Here is a 22,178-nt window from a genome sequence, read left to right as displayed (position 1 = left end):
TATGTACAAAATATGTATCATGCAATTTCAGAATGTAGTGCACATAACACTTCACAACACAACAATCACAAGTAAGGAAATATATTCACCAAAAAGCATCGAGAAGTTGGTAAATGTTCCCGACCGACTGAGGTAGTCGGCGGAACCTTTGATGTCGAGCATGGCGCGCGTTAGATAGTTGACGGGAGCATTATACGTACGTTACGCATCGCAGTGCCGACACTTTCGACTAACATCTGCATCCGACGATATTCGCTACTTAGGGGCGGGAGCTTTTCGAAACCCGCCCCTGACCGACCCCCTCTCTTTTCCACAACTCACGCCGCCAATAGCAAAACTCTACGGCTAATCTTTATCTGAGAAAAATAAACAGGGGTGGGAGTTAATGACGAGGTACTCCTACGGCGCTGGTAATCAGGAGGCTTTGTGGGCCGCGACAGCCTGTTAGCGAGCTTATCCGTCGATGGTTTGGCGAAAATTGAATGCTTTGTGCCGTTTTCAGTTTGCTTTTTTGTTCACACTATCCAGACTTGCTGCAGAACAATCGAATTCTACAATTTAATAGGCTCTCGTTACGGAGAAAGATACTTTGAAAGCATCAGTAGCGTTGTCGGCATAATGGTTGAAATACGATTATTGTTGTGTAAGTTTTGTGTTTCAGTTGGGTATAAATACTATTTCAATTGTTGTTAGTAGTTTGTATTTATGGAATATTGTCGTGCCGTGGTTTCACCCGCGTAGGCAATGAAAAACCTGCTTATCCTTTCTCTGTTAACCAAGCTATCGCTGTAGCAAATATCATCCAATTCGGTTGAGTTGTTGAAGCGTGAAGATGAGACAGAGTGACATTCGTATTAATAATATAAGTTAGAGTGAAAATTTCGTAGCGGTGTAGAGTAGGTAGTAACAATATGATCATAATGCAAACTGATGGTTTTTATTTTTATTGATGTACGCATATGTAAATATCACTTACTTTAATAGAACGCCTAAAACGATTGTTATAACAATAACATAAACGCAGAAATATGTTTTCAGATATTGTATTTTTTCCCTAAATTTATTCATTTGTCATGATATCATATTTTTCCTATTAAGCATATTTCGCGGTGAACAATAGCGGCTCAGTCTTTTGTACATGTGTTCTTTTTCATTTATTATTAATTGTGCCTGTGAATGTTTCCTCTCATTTCGATTGTATGGACCTCCATTGTCTTTGTGTTCAATTTGTCGAGCCCGCGCAATTATAAAAAACCGTATTTTAATTCTTATTCACTACCATTACCTGCTTAAAATATTTTGCAAATATATGTGTGTACGCGTAAACTCTTAATGTAAAATTTCAACATGTGGAATATGTGTATCATGCAATCGTATTCGCTTTTTCGAGACATTAACTGGAGTGGGTGGCAAAAGTTTTGTTTATCAACAAAGATCGCACGTGCAATCCAGAATAAATACACAAGTTATGCAAAGTACGAGTAACGTTGTCGCGTCACTGATATCGAGATAGGGCTCTAATGTCGCCCCTCGCTCCAACATTACTGTTGCCCGGGCGGCGGGCGAAGCGTGAACAAATTCTACATTATAACACTGAATTCTTGCGTGACGGTGTTAAATCTTTTATTTTGTGAAAATGATTGGCAATAATGTCTTTTTTTACAAGATAGTTAATGTTACTTCTATTTTATGCTTTATAATTATTGATAAATAATACCTACCTACTGGATTTTTATCAAATGAGGTGTTTGAGTTGTTTAATTTTATAAATGAACATAAACAGTACCTTATCTTGCCCTGTTTGCATATAACGGAAATACAGTATCTGATTTTTTAAAAACTCGAATAAATTTAAGCTGCAGCTAAGCGATTAGTTTCAAATTATCCATTTGCACAATACCCATATACTATATAACCCCCATTTATTACAAAAACTTTTTGTTCACACCTGGATACCCTTATGATGCTGCTGGCTGAGAGTTGGCAACCCTTTTTTTCTATTATTTACAATTTCCGTTAAAAATACGTAAAATATAGCTACAATTTATATATGCAAACTGTTTGTAAAATGCAGATACCAACTTGCGGTAAATTTTTACAGACAACACACAGCTAATCGATTGCATACTTCCATTTAAAATTAATTTCATCAAATCCACATATACACACACATATCCATTTTTTTTGTTTTCTTGATGTTAATTATTCTTTTTTCTGTTCTAGTCCCGCCAATAGTTTTTGCCTGTTTACCTTTTACCGTGGTTGCCTGGAAGATACCCAAGAAAGGACATAGGCTACCTTTTATTGCGAAATATGTACCACGGGCGAAGCCGGGGCAGACCACTAGTAATAAATAAATACCTACACAGAATTATGCAGTAGGATCACAGGCTATGAGATTGAGGCTAAATGAGATTGTCATTAAACTGACATATTGTAAAATAAAAACGTTTGACTACATGCGAAGACATGCGATATATACCAGTCGACTCTACTGTGACAGTACCAACAAGTACTTGGCGAGCATAAAGCATTGTGGTCTAAAGTTTACTTGCGAGTATTGTTCGATGTATCTCAGAAGAGAAATCAAAATAAATTAATGTACCTTAATAATGTGGGTTTATCTGCCTTGTAGAACCTACTAGACAAATTCTTTTAACTACACATATATATACAGTTATACACACCTCTAATTTTCGTTAAAAATGCGGCTCTACCTTCTTACATCATTGCCTTACATACTTAGAATTTATTTTATATTTTAACATACCTAATATACAACAGTCAATAAAAGTAACAAGTAAGTTAATTTAATATCATGACAATTATTGGAGAAACTAAAATATTTTAAAATAAATAAAACGGATATTTACAGGAACGTAGTTACCTACAGTGTTCACGGCCCGTCGCGCACATAATTTGGTTATTAGCAAAGTCGAACGTCAACTGCTCCAATCAATTCAAAGGGGAAAGAGAAAAATACATAATACATGTACTACCTATAACCTTATAGCCACTTAGCTGACCAAGCGCCGAACGATCTGTTTTCATGTGACCGTAAGATAAGCCCGCCATTTTTAGAAATTAGAAAATCATTTAATATTAGCATTAACTATTTCACCCTTTACATATTTTGATTTTGAGACAAAAAATGTACTTGTCCTTTTGCAAATTTGTATTTATCAAAAGATATATAAAAATAATCTAGTGCTATCAGGGGTTCCTAACGGGAAATTTTTAAAATAATATAATATTGAATACTATTACAATCATGAATATGGAGATAAATATTTATATATCTAACAATTTGTGAGAGATATAAATAAAAATATTTCATCGAAGCTTTGCAGTTAATTATTACATCTAACGGTGCATTTACATCAAACGAACATAGAGCTTGAGCAAGTGCATTCTTTCGGGATATTTTCGAACGAAAACTCAAATTCATTCATTTGACATAGTGGGGTTAGAATGAGCATTCACTCGTTTGATCTAAATGCACCGTAATAGTATGTAATATATGTATATATAAGTATGTAAGTTAAAAAAAAACACGCTTAAACTCATGAAAGGATTGTGTTCACAATGATTCTTCATAAGTGAGCAGTTTGAATTCAATCCGTCCATTTAAAGTGGGTCAAATATGAGACCAAAGGTTACATACGAACATGTAGGTTGCATACAAACATACCAGTGAAGCTGATAAAAGCGTGAAATCTACGAAAGAGAAGTGATTTTCACAGATTTTTCATAATGCATGCATTTGCACGGCCTAAACAAAACTACCTACTACCAATTTTTATGTAATCTGATTACTTTCGTGATTTCAGTCGTCATCTACTTTATACTTAAACAATGGAAAAATGTATGAAAAAGAAGCAAAATTCACATACCTAACAACGTGAACAAAGTGTCATTAGAAAATGAAGACATTATTTTATAAATTTTTCGTTTTATTCAGATTTAGTTAGGAAATTGTTATCACTGGTAAACGCGCACTCCAGTCAGGCGCAAAATCTATAATGAAATGATTTCCACCTTTTCAATCTGTTCACAAATCACAATAAACAAAACTAAAACGCAATTTAAAGTACAGGGCAAGGCGCTGCGAAGATTCGTGTTCGTGTGCATCTCGTGTACAATGTACTTTTGTGTGTGTGGGTGTGTGTGCGGTCATGATCGATGCTGTCGCGCGGTTGCCGCGCCGCTAACTTCCGGTACGTTGCCGCCCTAGACGCTTAGGACACGGCTTTGAAGTTGCGGTCGCTGAAGCGGGAAAAAACCATAGGAATAAGCGATTTAAACGTTTAAGAAAAAACTTATTTTTTGTAACAAATTGCGGACGACGTATTTAATGACGCTTCAATCACACATTAAAGTCGAGCCATTTTAATAGGCAACATTTGACGTTTGTCAGTTTTATCATCTTAGTGCGGTAACCTGCTTAAAAACATCGATTAAAATGAATGAATCGATTCTGACTTGAAACATATGTGAATCGTTAAAATCATCAGGCGAATCGCTGTACCATTATTATTTTTCTTTCGTAAATTTAAGGAAAATAAGTCAAGGATGTACAATTTAACAACAAATTTTATTTATTCAGTTGAACTACCAGAACTGTTATTGGTATCGTCATCTTCATCACTGCTGTTAGCACGAAGTGATATTATTAATTCGTTTTCGATAACATTGTCTATTCTCACATCTCTTTCAAAGTCGTGTAAAATTATTTTCTTTGTTTTCTCTACGACTTTTTTCCAGTCTTCTTTAGTGATTTCTGCACACGCAGTTTCTAGCAGTGTCATCATTTTAGCAGTGCTAAAGGGCGATTCAGTATTGTTCCGCGCTGCATGACCCTTTATTTGTGCCCAAATAAGCTCGATGGCGTTGTACTGACAATGGTAGGGGGGCAATCGAATTACTTCGTGTCCATGTTCCAGGGCTAGTTCATCGATCACGTAGCGAATCTTGGATGACTTGGTTAATTTAACGAGTTCTAATAACTCAACTTTTAGCAAATTTGGACCTGCTTCCACACCATTTCTCGCCAGCCACGAGACAATTTCTTGTTTTTTACTGGCTTGAGTTGGTGGTTTTATTTACTCGTCCTTCCCAAATTCGTAATTCCCAATCTGTAATTTTATTTACTCGTCGTAAGAATGTTACTCTCTTCAAAATTATATCGGAGCGTTCCAGAAGGATTTTCCGCTTGTCAGATTTTTTAAATCTAAAGCCAATCGAATTTAAAATCTTTGATAAAGACGATTTACCGCCAAAAAATAAGCCTGCGTCTTTTAACGAATTCAATAGCTTACCCCGTGTAGGATATTCTCTTCTCGAGTAGTACCCATAAATATGGTTGCGAATCGCAGCGGCATCAAAATTATCAACACCAACAATTTTCTTGACCCTCTTTCTGTTTTTTGGTGTATCTAAAAGTATTATCCTCTGAGCTTGATGGTCCATATTTCTCTTTCAAAATTTGAGATACTGTTGCCTTCCCTATTCCCAATGCTTCGGCAACGCGTTGTCTCGGTTGTATTAATGGCAAAAGAGGCCCATCGTTAACAGATTCACGCTCAAAATAATTGTACAGTTTCACCACTAGTTCGCGAGATTGACTGTTTAGCGTTCTCCCCCGTTTCGACATGGTAAGGCTGTAATGTTATTATTACTTACTAATCGTTGAGTAATCGGAGTCCAATTTATAGCCAGGTAAACGTAGTCAGTAAGATCAGTCCAATAAAAAAGCCGGGTCAAAAGAAAATAACAGAGAGCACACAAAATACACAGTTACTTCGCACAACGACAACAGATGACGCAGCATGTAATGGCGACATGACATGGTGTCATCGTCAGGCACTGATATTGCAAATGATTTTTCTATTTAGTTCTGTATTGTATTTTTATAGTGAGTTAGAATCACAATAAATTATAAATACCAAATATAAAAAATAGCAAAATTAAAAAGCTAAAGTTTCTATGTGGGTGTTGGCGAGTCCTTGTGATACGTTTTGTCGCCTTCCGTTACCAGAGTGGGCCTGCTACTCTCCTTATTTCTTCTGACCATATTTTTCTTTGTCTACCTGTTTTCCTGGTCACTTCGGCTCTAGGCAGCCAACTCGGTGAAGACCCTTGTACGTCGATTCCTTTTCCCTTAAGAATGTGCCCTACCCACCTTCATTTAAAAGCCTGTGTTTTTCTCACAACATCTTAATTTTTTGTTGTTTGTTGTATTTCTTTCTTTTTTCGTGTAACCAAGTAAGGTCCCCCTACATCACCTAATGGCATTTTATCAATTTTTTGTCTTGATTTTGTGTATTTGTCCAAGTCTGACATCCGTAGGTAAATATAGGTAATATGCAAGTGTTGTATAATTTTCTTGATCTGTTTGTTTTTGAATATTTCTTACAGCAACCAGAATCTCTTCCTTGAATAAGCGTCATATCTCTCAATTGCCTGCTGCATTTGGTTGTTGAAAGCTATGAGTTGGCCTATGTAAACAGTGAGGGAACATATTCGATTACCTTGTACGTACCATACGTACTGTATTTGCTAAAATTTTAGTCTTTCCATGGTTAAGGGGGGTTAGGCGGTCAGCGAAAATTCAGCTATTCGGGCCTGAGGTAAGCGGTGAGGGGGTCCGCATTTAGTATGGAATCAACGTGCTCGAAACTAAAAATCGTAAGCGCCATTCACATTTTTATCAAAAAGTGAATGAAAATATTTAGTATTTTCTAAATCTAAAACAGTCACGAAATCGAGAAGGTAAATGCCTATGTACTTGTGATTTAATACGAATTATTATCGTAAAATACGGTTGTAATGAGCATTTATATGATATTTTAGAGGTAACTTCAGGATTTTTTTTTATCGAGCAAAATTTTTCCAATCGTGTTTTGGAAACAGTCATCCCATCACACATACGTTCTGTAATACATATTAGAAATTTCAGTGCGAAAAAACCTCAATATTTTCAATTATAGCTCATAGAAAACAGTCCAATTTTCCGTTTTCACCTACTAAGGGCCCTTAATTGACAGTCCCTCTTCATCATCCTCTTCCACAGTCATCTTTTTCTTTTATTTATAGAAGCATGGTTTGCAGTAAGTTCTAAAGGGTTATCTGACATTAGTATTATGTCGTCAGCAAATCTAAGATGGTTCAAGAATGTTCCACTGGTGTTAATTCCAAAATTATCCCAGTAAAATTTCCTAAAAACTCCTTGTTATAACGAAGAAGAGAGATTCCTGAAACTTTACAACATAATTAAAATATTTTTTTGGTATAATCACAACAACGGCTTATTAATTTATGGTGATACTAGCTTTCCACCCGCGGCTTCGCCCGCGCAGTCAAAGAAAAACCCGCATAGTTCCCGTTCCCGTGGGATATCCGCGATAAAACCTATCCTATGTCCCGGGGTAAAAAGTAGCCCATGTCCTTTCTCGGGTATCGAAATATCTCTATACCAAATTTCATGCAAATTGGTTCAGTAGTTAAGGCGTGATTGAGTAACAGACAGACAGACAGAGTTACTTTCGCATTTATAATATTAGTATGGATTTCTTCACAACATATCAATGTATTCGATTTTATTTATCAGCTTTCGATTTTTTAGTAACCTCCTTAGTATTTAAAAATAAAAAATGTTTACTGACGCAAAATTGTAATGACGTTCAATTCTTTAGGTCTGAAATTGTTTATTGTGTTGAAAATGGTTTATTAGTAAAAGCAAATAGTAAAATTACTCATATCGATCATTATGACAATAAATATAAAATCATTATTAAAAAAAGTTAACCAATTGTGCAGTTCTAACAAAAACAAAAGTACGTTGTTTTGTGCTCGCTTTTACAATGTTATGTTGTTGAATTTTTGTGAAGTGTCAAATGTTGCCTATTAAAATGGCCCAACTATAGTAAGTTGCCATTCCGCTCACGTTGAATCGATATGATGTACGCTAATCCAAACTAGACTTTCAAAATTTCCTACACATTATATGAGCCGTTATGCATAAAAACTTAACAATCATGTATGTACCTATCTATTACTATCTAAAATTTCACGTATGTAATTGTGAATAAACAATAAAATAAATGTAGGTACCCCCTGGAATGCACTGCCTTGTTGTAACAAAGTAAAAATGAGTTACAAAATATGCCTACCTAATACTCACGCATTAAGTTACTAAATAAAAAATATAACATTTTAAATTCTACGTGTAAGTGTAACAGAAAGTATTAAGTAAAAACATAAAAACGATAAGCAGGATATTGTTTAAGCAGGACTTAACCCTATATCCAACAAATTAGCATTGGTGATACAATTCTCCTTCCAGATGTGAAAGTGATCATAACTGTCACAGCCATACATATCGGGGGTAAGGATTGCTGCATTTGTTTTTTTATCTTCCCAATCACTTCATCTGTTACAGAAGACTACCTGATTATATTTTTTTGTAACGATGGACCACACATTTAAATACTTTTAGAAATCTCCAGTTTATTTTTTTTTAATTCAGTCGGTGTTCATTCTTTTACCCTTTTGTTCAGTAATTGATGGTGAAGATTTCGAGAAAATTGTAAAATAAACGTAGATACTATTTTAGTACCCATTTTTATTTTAGACTTGCCAACAAATTAATATATTATATAACTAATTCCCAAGAAACAATCTACTCCATCCATATGTAGGATTTTACAATTTTAGGACAATCTACTTCAATTGTTTTTTTTTTCAACAATTTTTTTTGATAAAACTAAGAGTTTGTTATCTTACCACATTACTGTGCTAATTTATGTTTTAGTTCGTTTTAGTACCTTTCAAATCTTTATTTCCAAAAAAGAATGATGGTTGGGCTGAATCTTCGCAACCTTTACAGCGAACTTCTTTTTCAATATTAAATTTCTTTTTCTTCTTTGGTTGGAAGTCTCATTATTGAAATATGATTACTTATAACTGAGACTGTGAAAAAACTTCTACTTTAGTGTGTCGACCGGCTTAGCTTTGAAATACTGGCTTGGGTATCTGTTGGTTCTTCATTCAAATTTACTGTACAAAATAACGCCATAATCTGTAACAAAATCCAATCAAAACAAAATGTTAGATATGAACTAATGCATGGTGTACCATTTCTGGAACATTTAAATAAACCAATATTTTAGTATATTAAACAATAATATTTCAAAAAATTCCTTACCTTCATTAAATATATTATATTTCTAATCTAAATATATTTTTTTCCACTTAGGAATGTTCAAATTTTTTTTATAATTTTCTATTTATGTAAATAACGAGTTCGCGCCGATTTCTCAAATTCTACATAATTTCCATTATCAATCAATAGCAAACACCATCTAGTGACACTTGTCTTTACTAAACCGTTGCTAGGTAGGTGTGTAAAGATACTCATCCGCCAGTTGACAGAAGTCGCTAGGAGTCTTTAAACGAACGCTAGACGTAAATAATTTCATTGTGCCAGATATGACACAATATGCAATGTAGAGTTTATAGAAGATGTTGTTTAATCTTCAATGCGCTATCTATAAAAGGTCAGTACTTTGGCATTATGTTGATATAGCTGGTACGTAAATGTTATCTAAATTAAATTAAATTTAGATTGCGGTTGTGCATCTCTGGTTTCTACGTATATTTACTAATGAAATTTGGCACACTTATAGTTTATGTAACGGAGGAAGGCAGAAGGTTAATATTATTAAAAAATGCACGCATTTATTAAGTCTCGTTCTTTTTAATTATATTTGGTCTCAGGCCCAATTGCGACCACGGGGTGAACAATGAACACTAGGTACTATCTTATAGGTAATCCCATAAGTTTTAGCGTATCGCTATTCCCTTGCCCATGCACAATATGTTTTTAAACCCGATCGAGATTAGAAATATGATTATTATATTGTATTTTCACATGCCTAATCTTGTCTAGGAAGCCGTGACATTTTTGCTTGTCGTATTGTTTTATGAAAAAAAAAGAATAACTTCTGTAGTATAGTTGTTTTAAAACAGTAAAATCTTATTGTATTTAATACCTGAGGCTAGGCAATATTTAGAAAGGCCATTATATAAAAATTTAAAGCTAAACATTTTTTCGATTTAATAAGAGCATCGGAGTATGCGTTTTTTTTTTGTATATAAATTAATTTTAAGTTATTTGTTTGACAGTATCGCTCTTTACTAAAACTAATAACGAACATCTATTGTACTCGCATATATGGTAAATCGTGCACAAAAGATTGCAACTAGTTTCAATCAATACTTTAACAAGAACACAATGCCCGCGACATAATAGTCCTTCCTGACGTTTCACAAACGCTGCGCTGACTACGTGACGTCAGACAGAAACAGATCAAAATGAATAACCAATCTCAAATTCATATTCCTGCCAACGTGCAGACGACTCGGCTTATCTGTGTTTAATTTAAAATTAATACAAACAGGCGGCGCACCGGAAATAAGCTTAGAGAGCCGAACACGGGGTGGCAGTCAAGGGAGGGGCGAATTAGGCATCACCGTCATCCTATTTACGGTTATTAGTAGGTAGCACTGATTTTACGATTGGCTTTCTACCTCTCTCCAGTCTCCAACAGATTACATGCATAGTTTATACTTCCGCTATGATTTTAATAAATATTCTCTATGATATCTATCAAAATAAGCGATATTTAAACACAACCAACCGTGTAAAGTACACGTTGATTGAGTAAAACCTATACTGAAATGTTCAATTTTCTTTTTGCATTTAGATTTATCTCAGTAAGGGCATTTTAAATAATGAACACTGTTTAATACTGTTATTAAAAGTGCGGAAATTCAAAATAAATAGGTACGTGAAATTATTCAACAAATAGAAAATTCTGGCGGCAACAACAAAAGGACGAGGCTTTATGAAAATACGTTTACTGCGGTGCGCTTTCATAAATTCAGATAAAGTTTTAATTGATTTAGCTTAAGTTCGTAGACATTTAAATTATATGGCGTGGTATGTTTGTGTTGTCTCTTACACACACGTTTTACATACCTATCTCGAAAGAACAAGGGGCTATTACTACAAGTATGTATGTCCTCACACAATCTTCATTTACCTTTATGTATTATTATATCTGTTTATTTTTAATTACATTCACTTGTTTTAAACTTATAATAAATAAATCGTATCCCTTTCTCTTCGACGATTTTGTTTTATTTCAAGACTAGCTGCTCCGCGCGGTATCACCCCCGTGGCTCCACTCCTGTTGGTCGTAGCGTGATGATATAACCTTCCTCGATAAATGGGCTTTCTAACACCGAAAGAATTTTTCAAATCGGACCAGTAGTTCTCGAGATTAGCGCGTTCAAACAAACAAACAAACAAACTTTTCAGCTTTATAATATTAGTATAGATTTCGCTCCTGGCCGACGCTTTAAAGTGATTATGATTGTTGAGCTACTACAATACATATTATTTAAAATAGAAAAACGCATATTAATTAAGTTAATTATTTAGAACAAAAAAGCCTTCAAAAAGCAAAGAGAACTGGCAGTCGATGTTGCATATATTTGTTTAACTTGGTTTCGGCACATAATATGTGATTTCCAAAATGTGGGTTATAGGTGTTCTAACAATAGTGAGCTTCGACTGGCGGCCCGGATCTCTGTGTCTCCGCTCCCCGCCGCTGTATCCGGCAGATCCCCACCTGGGAGGGGGGCGGGAGGGCCGGGAGGGGACACACAATGGCTCCTCTATACCCCCATACTGCTAATCCAGTGAAAATGATATTAAAACTGTCTTTGTAACGTTTTCAGTATATAGACATGAAATGGCTCTTTGTTATTTTTTTATCAGTTTAATATTAATATTTTACGCGGCTGTGTTTCAAGTCGAGTTATACACGATCCATAGACGGCCAAAGCACAGATAATATAAGATACTACACCAGACCAAATTATTATGTAATATTTTGATAGTTTTATTGGATTTTATTTTCCATCTACCAAAAAATATATTTAAATGCCATACCTCTAAAATATACTGTAAATTGTAAAATATTACATATTCCTTAAAATTAATATAACTGCCCTCTATCGAAATCTTAAAACATCAATAGGGTAGTGAGCTTTGAGCTTAATGCCACCTCTCGTAATAAATTAAAACTATTGTAAGTCATTGCAGCTTACGCGTTTCGTGCGAGGGGTAGATTTTATTTTGTGACATGTGCTGCCCTACAGTGGAGGCAAATAAAAATATTATTTGGTACCTAAATATTCGTATTGGTATCAATGATATTATATGATGTAGAAACAAGAGGTAGATACTCCACCAACGCACCAAAGTCACAGCAAACGCACGTGCCGACAGATACGTACTAATATTATAAATGCGAAAGTAACTCTGTCTGTCTGTCGGTTACTCAATCACGCCTAAACTACTGAACCATTTTGCATGAAATTTGGTATGCAGATATTTTGATACCCGAGAAAGGACATAGGCTACCTTTTATTGAGAAATATGTACCACTAGCGAAGCCGGGGCGGACCACTAGTTATCAATAATGCCGTCTTGTGTGTACAATTTAAGAGCAACAAGTGATAACTGCGTTAAAAACAAACGACTTCAAACTTGCACTTGCAACATTTACAATTACAGACAAAAATGCTCATAAAATAAAAACTACTGGGCCTATCCGAATAAGATTTTTATGGGACCAATTCGACACCATCGAACAAAAAAAGAATCACGTAAATCGGTTCAGAAACCTCGGAGTAATCGGTGTACATACATAAAAAAACATACCGGCCGAATTGATATCCTCCTCCTTTTTTTGAAGTCGGTTAAAAATAACAATTTGCAATTATTAATGAATGACATGTGTATGGGAATGATGAAAGGGATAAATCATAGCTTCAATCACTAGAGTGACAAAGCTAGCGTACACTGTGTTCAAAGATTATGTAGATGTAGATACGGTTATTTTATTAGTTTGGATTAGGGTAAGTTAGGTAAGTTAGGTGGCTCAGTGGTGAGACCTCGGACTTCGAATCGATAAGTCCGTGGTTCGAGACCAGGCGAGCGCGCAGGAAATAAATTGATTTTTCAATTTATCTGCGCATGTTGTAACATCACCACTGCTCGAACGGTGAAGGAAAACATCGTGAGGAAACCGACATGTCGAAGAATTAAAAAGTTCGACGACATGTGTCATCCGCCAACCCGCACTTGGCCAGCGTGGTGGATTATGGCCTGTACCCTCATAGGAGGCCCGTATCCCAGCAGTGGGAACGTATATGGGCTGATGATGAAGTTAGGTAGGTAAGTTATATTAGACTTAATAATAGCTGTTAGGTTACCGGAGCGCCTAATAATATGTAGGTATGTAATTAATTATTTTACTAAAATTATTTATTTCCCTTGTTTTAGAATAATAAGAAATTAACCCCCGAATGTAACTCTCCCAGTTGAATCGAAGACGTAGACATATCGGATATGACCTCTATTTTCGATAGTCCAAGAAAGTCTGCTGTTGCGCTTCAGAAAAGAAAAAGATACAAAAAAGGAACAAAATTCTTAACCAACAAAATAAAAGGTTAAAAAAAAGATAAGTAGCATGAAAACTATTGTAAAAATATTGAAGAAGAAAAGTTTTTTATCAGAACTACAATTTTGGAGCTGAACCTTAAGTCTGAAGTCTACTTATTTAATAGAATTCATAACAATAAAAAGTCCAAAAAATCTTTCCGAACAAAATATTCCCCATCACTCAGGAAATTTGCTTTGAAACTAAACTTTTATTCCTCTGCAGCTTATAAGTACGTAAGGCGCGTATTTCATACCGCCTTACCACACCCGAGAGTTCTTGGAAAATGGTACGAGAACAGTTCTATTTCCCAAGGATTTACAAATCAATCCTTTGAGATTTTAAAAAATAAATGCCAACTATTGGGAAAAAGATTAATATGTAATCTCGTGGCCGATCAAAAGGCCTTGAGATACCAAACCGTATGGACAGACAAACGTACAGACGGACTTGTAGATTTTGGTTGTGTTCACACAAGTTTATGTATTTGTATTAGTTTGTCTTAACGAGAGCTGGAAAATCCCTGTGGGGTATTTTTTTGATAATAGTTTGACAGGTGAATCCAAGGCTGAATTGCTTAGGATATGTTTGGTCAAATGTTTTGATTCAAGAGTAGATGTCGTTGCCTTGACTTTCGATGGTTGTGCTATATATATATATAGCTGCCGCTAATCTTCTGGGTTGTAACTTAAATAATGCAATGAACTTGAAAACAACATTTATACACCCGTCTTGTAATAAAGATTGCTGTATTTTTGGATCCTTGCCATATGATAAAATTGGTACGCAATACATTTGAAGCAAAGAGGTTAATATTTCACAATCAAGATAGGCTTATAAAGTGGCTCTTAATTAATCTAAATAAGCTTCAGATGAATCAGGATCTCGATTTTGCAAATAAACTATCCGAGCGACAAATATATTTCCGGAATGAAATTATGAAAGTAAAACTTGCAACTCAATTGTTGAGCAAAAGTGTCGCTAGTGCTTTACTTCTATGTGACGAGTTGCTTACATCCTCCAAATTCAAAGACACTACTGGAGCTACGGTTGAGTTTATAAATAATTTCAACACGTTATTTGATATTCTTAACTCGCGCGTCAAAGAAATGTTCGGTTTTAAAAACCCATATGCAAACAAAATTACACCGAGCTGATCACTTTCTTAGAAGTAGTCAAGAACTACATTTTAACCTTGCGTATATATAATAATAAAACAAAAAGAGTCGTAAGGCGACTATTAAGGTTACTAAAAAACCAATTGTTGAGTGCAAATGCAAAACGGGCTTTCTAGGATTTCTGATATGTATTGAAAGCCTTAAGCATTTGTACTCAACACTCGTTAAAAGTAATACTTCACAATATATAGCTACCTATCGTCTCAGCCAAGACCATGTCGAAATATTTTTCGGCTGTGTCCGCCGACATGGAGGTTATAACAATAATCCTAATGTGGTGCAGTTTACAGGCCTTTACAAGAAGCTAGTTAGCCATTTACAAATGCGGAGTGGTTTTAGTGGTAACTGCATACCGTTAGAACACTTTCCGATTCTTAACTGCTCGTCAGCACTGTTAAGTTTAAATCGCTCATCAGAAAGGCAAACAGATGATGATGTAGAGAATGAAGATGAGGATTTAAACCCCGTTTTTACAACGAGTGACTATGCTGCCGAAAATAATGTTGCAATACTGTCTGAAAGACTTAACAATAAACAGTGCCCGGATGTAACTAATCAAATTGTAGGTTATATAATATCTGGCTGGATAGCCCGCAAGTTGGCTCAAATTATCAAATGTGAAACCTGTATTGCGGAGTTGTTCACGTGCAATAAAATGTGGTTTCACAAACTGATATCGCTGAAAGATGTTGGTGGCTTATGCTACTCTTCAGAAAATCTATTTTTGGTTTGTTTTAAATGTGAAAACGTTATCAATTAATATTTAAACGAAAAAGGAGTATCAGTCACCTGCAATAATAATCAGTGGGTATCATTGAAATACCAAATTTTGAAGGCATTTGTTGACCGAACATTCCAGACAACAACCACAAACTCTGAATCATCGACTTAATTTGATCAAACTTATAATTGAAAAATATTTGAATGTGCTCCATGGTTTTACCCGCAGTGCACCACTCCTGTTGGTCTTGGCGAGATGATAATACATAGCGTATAGCCTTCCTCGATAAATGGGTTACCTAACACCGCAAGAATTTTTCAAATCGGACCAGTAGATCGCGAGTTTAGCGCGTTCAAACAAACAAATCAGCTATATAATATTATCAGCTTTATAATATTAGTATAGATTTTTTTTCTGTAAATAGTTACTGTAAAAAGCAAGTAAATAAATATTATTTCTGTTTTCGATAAAGAAAAAGTCGTCTTCATGCTAACTTTTATTTTTTGATGTGACTACGTCTTATAATTCGATAGAGCCGGCTTCACGCACGAAAAAACATGACTCATGCGGCGTTACCTCGCTCTGAGGCGTTCCATGTAATGCTTGAAGTGCAAGCGAGAGCGCGGAACGAGCGACAAAGAAGCACAATCGAACGTTGTCACGTTCAACTATCGTCAGTAAGCCGACTTTACAGACAACCAATTTTTTTTTTAACTACGCACCACTAGGTATTATTATATCCTAAAAGGTGGAGTGATGACCTTCGTACGGGCTCCGGGAACTACCTGGACGTATAGCGTAAGATCGGTCCTTAGAGCTATATCTCTTATAACATCTGTCAATTTAATAAAATGTAAAATGAAATTGTGTCAAATGCTTGTATGTGTGTGCCTGACGCTGCGTGTGGAGCATTTTATTTGGGTATTTGGTGAGTATATAACGTATCTATACATAAAATATAATTGATTGGTATATCGTCAGCCAAATCATTTCATTTAATATTTTTTAAGACATTAAAATATCACAATTTCTAATTAGTTTTTACATCTATAATATAAAAATGAATCCCAAAATGTGTTGGTAAGCGCATAACTTGAGAACGGCTGAACCGATTTCGTTAATTCTTTTTTTATTATATTCCTTGAAGTACGAGGATGGTTCTTATGTAGAGAAAACGTAAACATGTACCACGGGCGAAGCCGGGGCGGACCGCTAGTTATATATACATTATTTTTGTTACATTTATTGTGACCGTATAAGTTCAAGTAAGTTATGAACGATTTAGGTAACGTAAAGATTGCTGCTAAGAAAAAAATTACATTATAAAGAGTAAAATAATATATTTGTAAAAATCAAAAAGTAAATAAAAAATAAATGTCCGAAAAATTAAAAATATACATGTCATTACTTTTTCTTCTTTTCTGCTTTTAATTTGTAAATTAGTTGAGATTCCAACATTTGCATATAATCGTAATATTTTGTTCCCCATGGAGAATAAGAGTGATACCAATCTTTATACATTTCAAAGTCTGCTTCACCTGTAAAAACTCCATCAGCATCTAAAACAGATGCGACCACTTCCATAGGCTCTAATGGCTTATAATACAACTGTGCGACTCTTCGACCATTTAGTAAGTTGTCAACGCCCTTTTTTATGCTATCAATATCATATCCTCTCAACGCTTGAGCTACACAATGCACGTCAAACTCTCTATCCATTCCATGATATTTCATTAACATCCTGGATAAAATGTAGGATATACTACCATAATCAGTTCTCGGGATTAATATTGTTGAAGGAAAAATTTTATACATGGGAGCATTTTTTGCTAACCAAGGTTCAGAAGCGGTTCCTAAAACTAATATCTTGTCTTCAGTCAATGAAATTGGTTTTATAATTTCTTTGAAAAAGTCTTTTTGGAGCCTGGTTACATCGAACATTTTTTCTTCCTTAGGAACTTTCTTATAGAACATTTTGTCAGCGTTGTCTACCAATATTACAGTGGGTTGCATTATCCTACTTATTTTGTTTATTAGCTGAAACATTGTCTTTAAATTTTTCGGACCAGGGAATTTATCGTAAACGTTCATGGGAGATAGATCAATCAAAATTGAATTCGTTTCAGTTGCGATCGCATAAACTAAACTTCTCTTTCCGGAACTTTTGGGTCCTATCAAAAGATGTGATCTAGTAGCATTGGGACAGGATGAACCCATTGCCAGAAGGCACCGAATTCTTATTTGCTCTTTCACATCTCCAATACAATGAGGAGGAAATGTTGGCGTCCACAGAACAGCACGCGTGTCAGCAGCTGCATAGTTTCTGTCTCCCCAGAAATCGTCTAATGTGATTCGTGGATACTTTCTGACAATACCTTCGTCTACCAACATCTGGAACATTCTAGCGGGAGGAATTTTCTCAGGTTTTGGTAGCTTAACTTTTTTAGGCTTTTTTCTTTTTTTACTTTGTGGTGGTTTTGCAATTCCTGCGGCATTGTAATCCAACTTTAATGAGTTTTTTAACATATTTAGTTCTAATCGCATCATATCATCCACAATTGGTCGCAATTTTAGTTGAACATCTTTATACGCATTTTCCGTAACGAGTTCTTTTATAAATCCCTTCAATACTTGAATAGGTGCATCAGGCGTGTCGATATCTTTCCACTGATTCTGATACAGTTCCCAAGCTTCATGTAGAGGTTCTAAACTTTTTCCTATTGTGATATAAATACCAGGGTCATTATCTGGATTTAGACGAGATTTTTTATAATCAAGTAAACGTTTTAGTTCTCTGATTTTAGCGTCAGCTTCCAGCCTTCTTTTTTCTTCTCGAGCTGCCAATTTTTCTGCTTTAATTTGTTCTTTTGTTTTCGGGGCTCCAGCCTCTGCCTTAAGTCTTTTATCTTCTTCTGTTCTCCATTCAATGTATTCTTCTATAGTGAATGTTTCGCCTTTAACTATTAAAATAGATCCTCCTTCATCCGGCCAAGGAAATTCATCGAAAAGTCGAACCTCATTGTACCATTCACGAAACCATTGTCGAATTTCATCGGATATATCTTCCATAATATCGCCTTCTCTCAATCTAAGTACACGGGCATTTTCTTTTAAATTTTCTTCTAACCATTTTGTATAATACATCTGTCTAAATTTTCTTCTGTCTTGTTTAACTTTTTCTAATTGATTTTTTGCTGACGGAGGCGTCCAAGAAGGAATAATCATCCCTAATTTCGCCTTAAGCTTTATGTCACGCTTATGTTCTCTTTTTATTTCCATGAACCGTCGGTATAGTTTTTGTATAAGTTTTGCAGCTTTTATTTGTAATGCTTCTCGTGCTGGAGGTTTTTTGGTACCTGCAAGTTCTAAATACAAATTAACATCTTTATTGTATTTTCTTACCTTCTCCCTTGTTATACATCGCGATCTCTCCATTCTTTGAATATTATTAACACATTCATTATATTCCGCTAATAGCCTTTGCTCTTCTATTTCCTGTGGAGAGAGTTGTATTGATGATGCTGCTTCAGATATTTCCTCACCCATAGCCATTTTTCTTTTAAATTCCGCCTCTTTCTCTTCTCGTATTCTTTCTTCTTCTTCTAGTCTCTCTTGTTCTTTGCGTTCAATTTCGGAAGGTGTTGGTGTTGGATCACCGATTCTGTTTCCCGATAAAATTTGATCTATAATATATTGCATTTCTTCTTGTCTTATTTCAAATGGGTAATGGAAAGGACATAAAACTTCGATATCTTGAGGGACCATGAGTAGCTGTTGAAGTGCATTGTCTGGGTAAGTAAATTCAAAAGCTTCAACATCTTCCAGTGTCGCTTTCAGTTCGTAAAGACGGCACGTAATAGCATCAAGGATTTTTCGGATAAATGGCCGTCTTTGTACTTGATGCATTTGATCATAGCAATCACATAATTTGTTATATATATCGCAATACTTGCAATATACTCGTGCAACCAATTCAACTGCTGTACCTTGAGGTTTAATTCCAACAAAAGCTGCTGCCAACTCTTGTAAGCGTTCATCTTCGGAAAATGCAATTTGCATTTGCTCTTTCATTTTCAGCCATCGTTGGTAATAATCTTTGTTAGACATATTAAATGTTTATATGCGATCAAGGAAATCTTTATCAAATTGTTGTATATTATCTATATTATTATCAAAATCGTAGGTTTTTGTACTAAACCATATCTATCAGAAAATAGAAATAAATGACAAGACAGCTGCTTGACAGAAAGAATAAACCAAAAACTATCGATAAAATAGATTATACAAATAAATAGTATGCTCTGCGCTAAGGCTCTGCGAGAGATAGTACTTCATTTGATTAAAATTCTAGTTAAATACAATTTAGTGATTTATTTAATACTTCTACAATATACTAGTACAATATTGGCATCTGACAATATGTTACGAAACCGGTCTTAGCTTGGTCCATAATGTTTAAAAATCTGTGGCTTGGTCGTAGTTTTCAATTTAAAATTAAGTAACTATTAGAGAAACTATTGAATTGTATGCTTCATTTTGAAATATACTATAATATACAATTATCTAAAGATATTGTTTTATCTGACTGACTATTATGTAGAGTTAGGTTAACTAATAATGACTGTATAAATTGAAGAGATCGATTATAATGCATATTATCTGCTTTAAACTGGAGTATCGTTAATTATTCATGCACGTATTTAGAAGAAGAAGAAGAAGTATTCTTGGAAATTTCTGTACATAGAATCAATGCATATAAAACGCATTCAAAACTGACTATACACTCCATAGATAACTATGGAAACCTGCGTATTGCAACCTACAAAGCCTTCAGAACGAAAGTCTGAAGCGAAATGAGTTTACAAAACGAGGGGGTTGAACAATGATCGTTCAGCCCCTGTGCTGGTTACAATAAAAATGTTTCAAGTGCGCCTCCGTACGTTCCATTGAACATTAGCATCGACGCACGCGTTCGCTGCTCGCATCCGGTGCGCGTGTCGCTTTTCTGCATACAAATAATGGAGGAGCGATAGCGACTTGTAGCAGAACCCTTCATAAGCGATAGCGTATAGTAGCCGCAAGATATCTATTTGATGTTCGGGGAGAAAGTTTATTCACATACAGTATAAGCAAAATGGAAATTTACTTATCAATAACATTTAACATAGAGAGAACGAAATGCATCTATAAATGTATTTTCTTGAAACCTGGTTAACTTGACCTTAGCCCCAAATGTAAAATAATGCGTTGTGATCTTTGTTACGACGCTACCATTAAACTATATTCTTTATAACGTGGTCAGCAGTAATTGAAATTTTTTTTAGATTATAAACCTCCAAGAAATGCAACTCTAGAGAATGAAAAACAAATATTTCCTTTATAATTTAATTTACAATAAATAACACATATTACACTACAATATCGATCATATAATTGAAACTTACGTATGTTATTTTCCAGGCTATGCACATATATAAAATAAACAATTTATAATGCGTTTATTAGCTCGTAACTTGGCACAGTCACTGAAACAGCATCGCCCAAATGCAATGTAACAATGATTTATTTAGTCCCTCCTATGTATTCATTACTGGTGTAGAAATTTAAGCCATTAATTTTGTTAACTCTGTCTCGGTCAATAAAACAAGCTTGGGGTGATGCTAAAGGGATCGGCTTGTTATAAAATCTACTTTATGATTATTTTCTTATCTTAAACAATAAATTATATTGAAAAGGGTTACAGTTTTGTTAATTACTTGAATATTTTTTTAATAATTGTCATAATGTAAAAGGATAACGTAACGAATAAAATTTAAAATTATCATTTACTAGCGGTCCGCCCCGGCTTCGCCCGTGGTACCTACATATTTGGCAATAAATGGTAGCCTATGTTCTTTTTCAGCCAGTCTGTGCCATATTTCATCAAAATCGGTCCAGTAGTTTACATACATACATAATTACAAACCTTTCCTTTTAAAAATATTAGTATAGATTATCATCATACGTATCATATTTTATATGTATGTTTATGAATTTTATATTAATTATTATCAGATCTATGTCCAATAGATACAAAAATTTCGCTAATGATTATCTAAAAAAATCAATCATAAGTGAAAACCAATGAAAAACTTGCCTTTTAGATATCACATATAGTTCCATACTTTAATATCAGGGAAGTGTCTCCTCCCCACAGTTCTCACGAGCTCGTCTTCATTAATAGTTAATCTGGTAGCGCAACAAATTAGTCTCTCCACCCATCCAGTTAGCCCGCTCCTACCGGAACCGATCGGAATGATTGACGATACTTACAATGGAGTATCATTCGGAAAGCTGTTTGATGCACTATCATTAGTATACTATCCGTAATAGCGATTTGGTAAAATTGCTTTTAAGTCGATTGGCTAAGGTTAGATTGGTCTTTGTATAAGAACAGGTAAAACTCGATAGTAAAGCGTCTATATGTTTTACTTTTTTTAATTTTCTAATATGGTGTTTCAGAGAAAATTATTTTAAAAAGACATTAGTTTCTCGTTTCTCGTCTACCTTCACATAATAACAATCGAAAAGTGAGTACTTTTAAAAACGAAAAAAATTAAATCACGAACCTGATCAGCTACTTACGTTATTTAGTCAACCTTACATGTTACAGTAAAATGTATATCTGATCTTTTGTAATAGGTACCATTGTAATACCATGAGAAA

General features: G+C 34.8%; 3 protein-coding genes across 4 annotated transcripts in view; all 3 read right to left on the bottom strand.

Moving 5' to 3' along the window:
* The window catches only part of LOC123705506 (DNA-binding protein D-ETS-3), a 36,659-nt gene extending 27,672 nt beyond the window's left edge, over nucleotides 1-8,987 (bottom strand). Inside the window, exon 1 of one of the 2 annotated variants that reach the window (XM_045654300.1) lies at nucleotides 8,826-8,987. Coding sequence is in view for 1 of the 2 variants with exons in the window: in XM_045654299.1 (XP_045510255.1) it covers nucleotides 90-162 (73 nt within the window). In the remaining variant the exon portion in view is untranslated. Of the gene's footprint in view, nucleotides 1-89; nucleotides 220-8,825 lie in introns of those variants that run through there. The other variant, XM_045654299.1, reaches the window with a different exon arrangement.
* Nucleotides 4,599-5,469, bottom strand: LOC123705516. Its single transcript, XM_045654316.1, has 2 exons — nucleotides 5,319-5,469; nucleotides 4,599-5,083 (listed from the first exon to the last, which is right to left on the bottom strand). Exons 1-2 carry the CDS (start codon nucleotides 5,467-5,469, stop codon nucleotides 4,599-4,601), a joined length of 636 nt encoding a protein of 211 aa, XP_045510272.1.
* Nucleotides 8,988-16,889: 7,902 nt separating the features above from the next.
* On the bottom strand, nucleotides 16,890-19,659 carry LOC123705505 (dynein regulatory complex protein 11-like; the record flags this gene model as incomplete). Its single annotated transcript, XM_045654298.1, has 1 exon — nucleotides 16,890-19,659. A coding segment is annotated over exon 1 (2,691 nt), but the record flags the coding sequence as incomplete, so codon positions are not given.
* Between the last annotated feature and the right edge of the window lie 2,519 nt (nucleotides 19,660-22,178).

The sequence above is a fragment of the Colias croceus genome, chromosome Z, assembly GCF_905220415.1.
Source record: "Colias croceus chromosome Z, ilColCroc2.1".
In the NCBI taxonomy this organism is placed as follows: Eukaryota; Metazoa; Arthropoda; class Insecta; order Lepidoptera; family Pieridae; genus Colias; species Colias croceus.
This window is presented reverse-complemented; position numbering and strand designations above follow the sequence as displayed.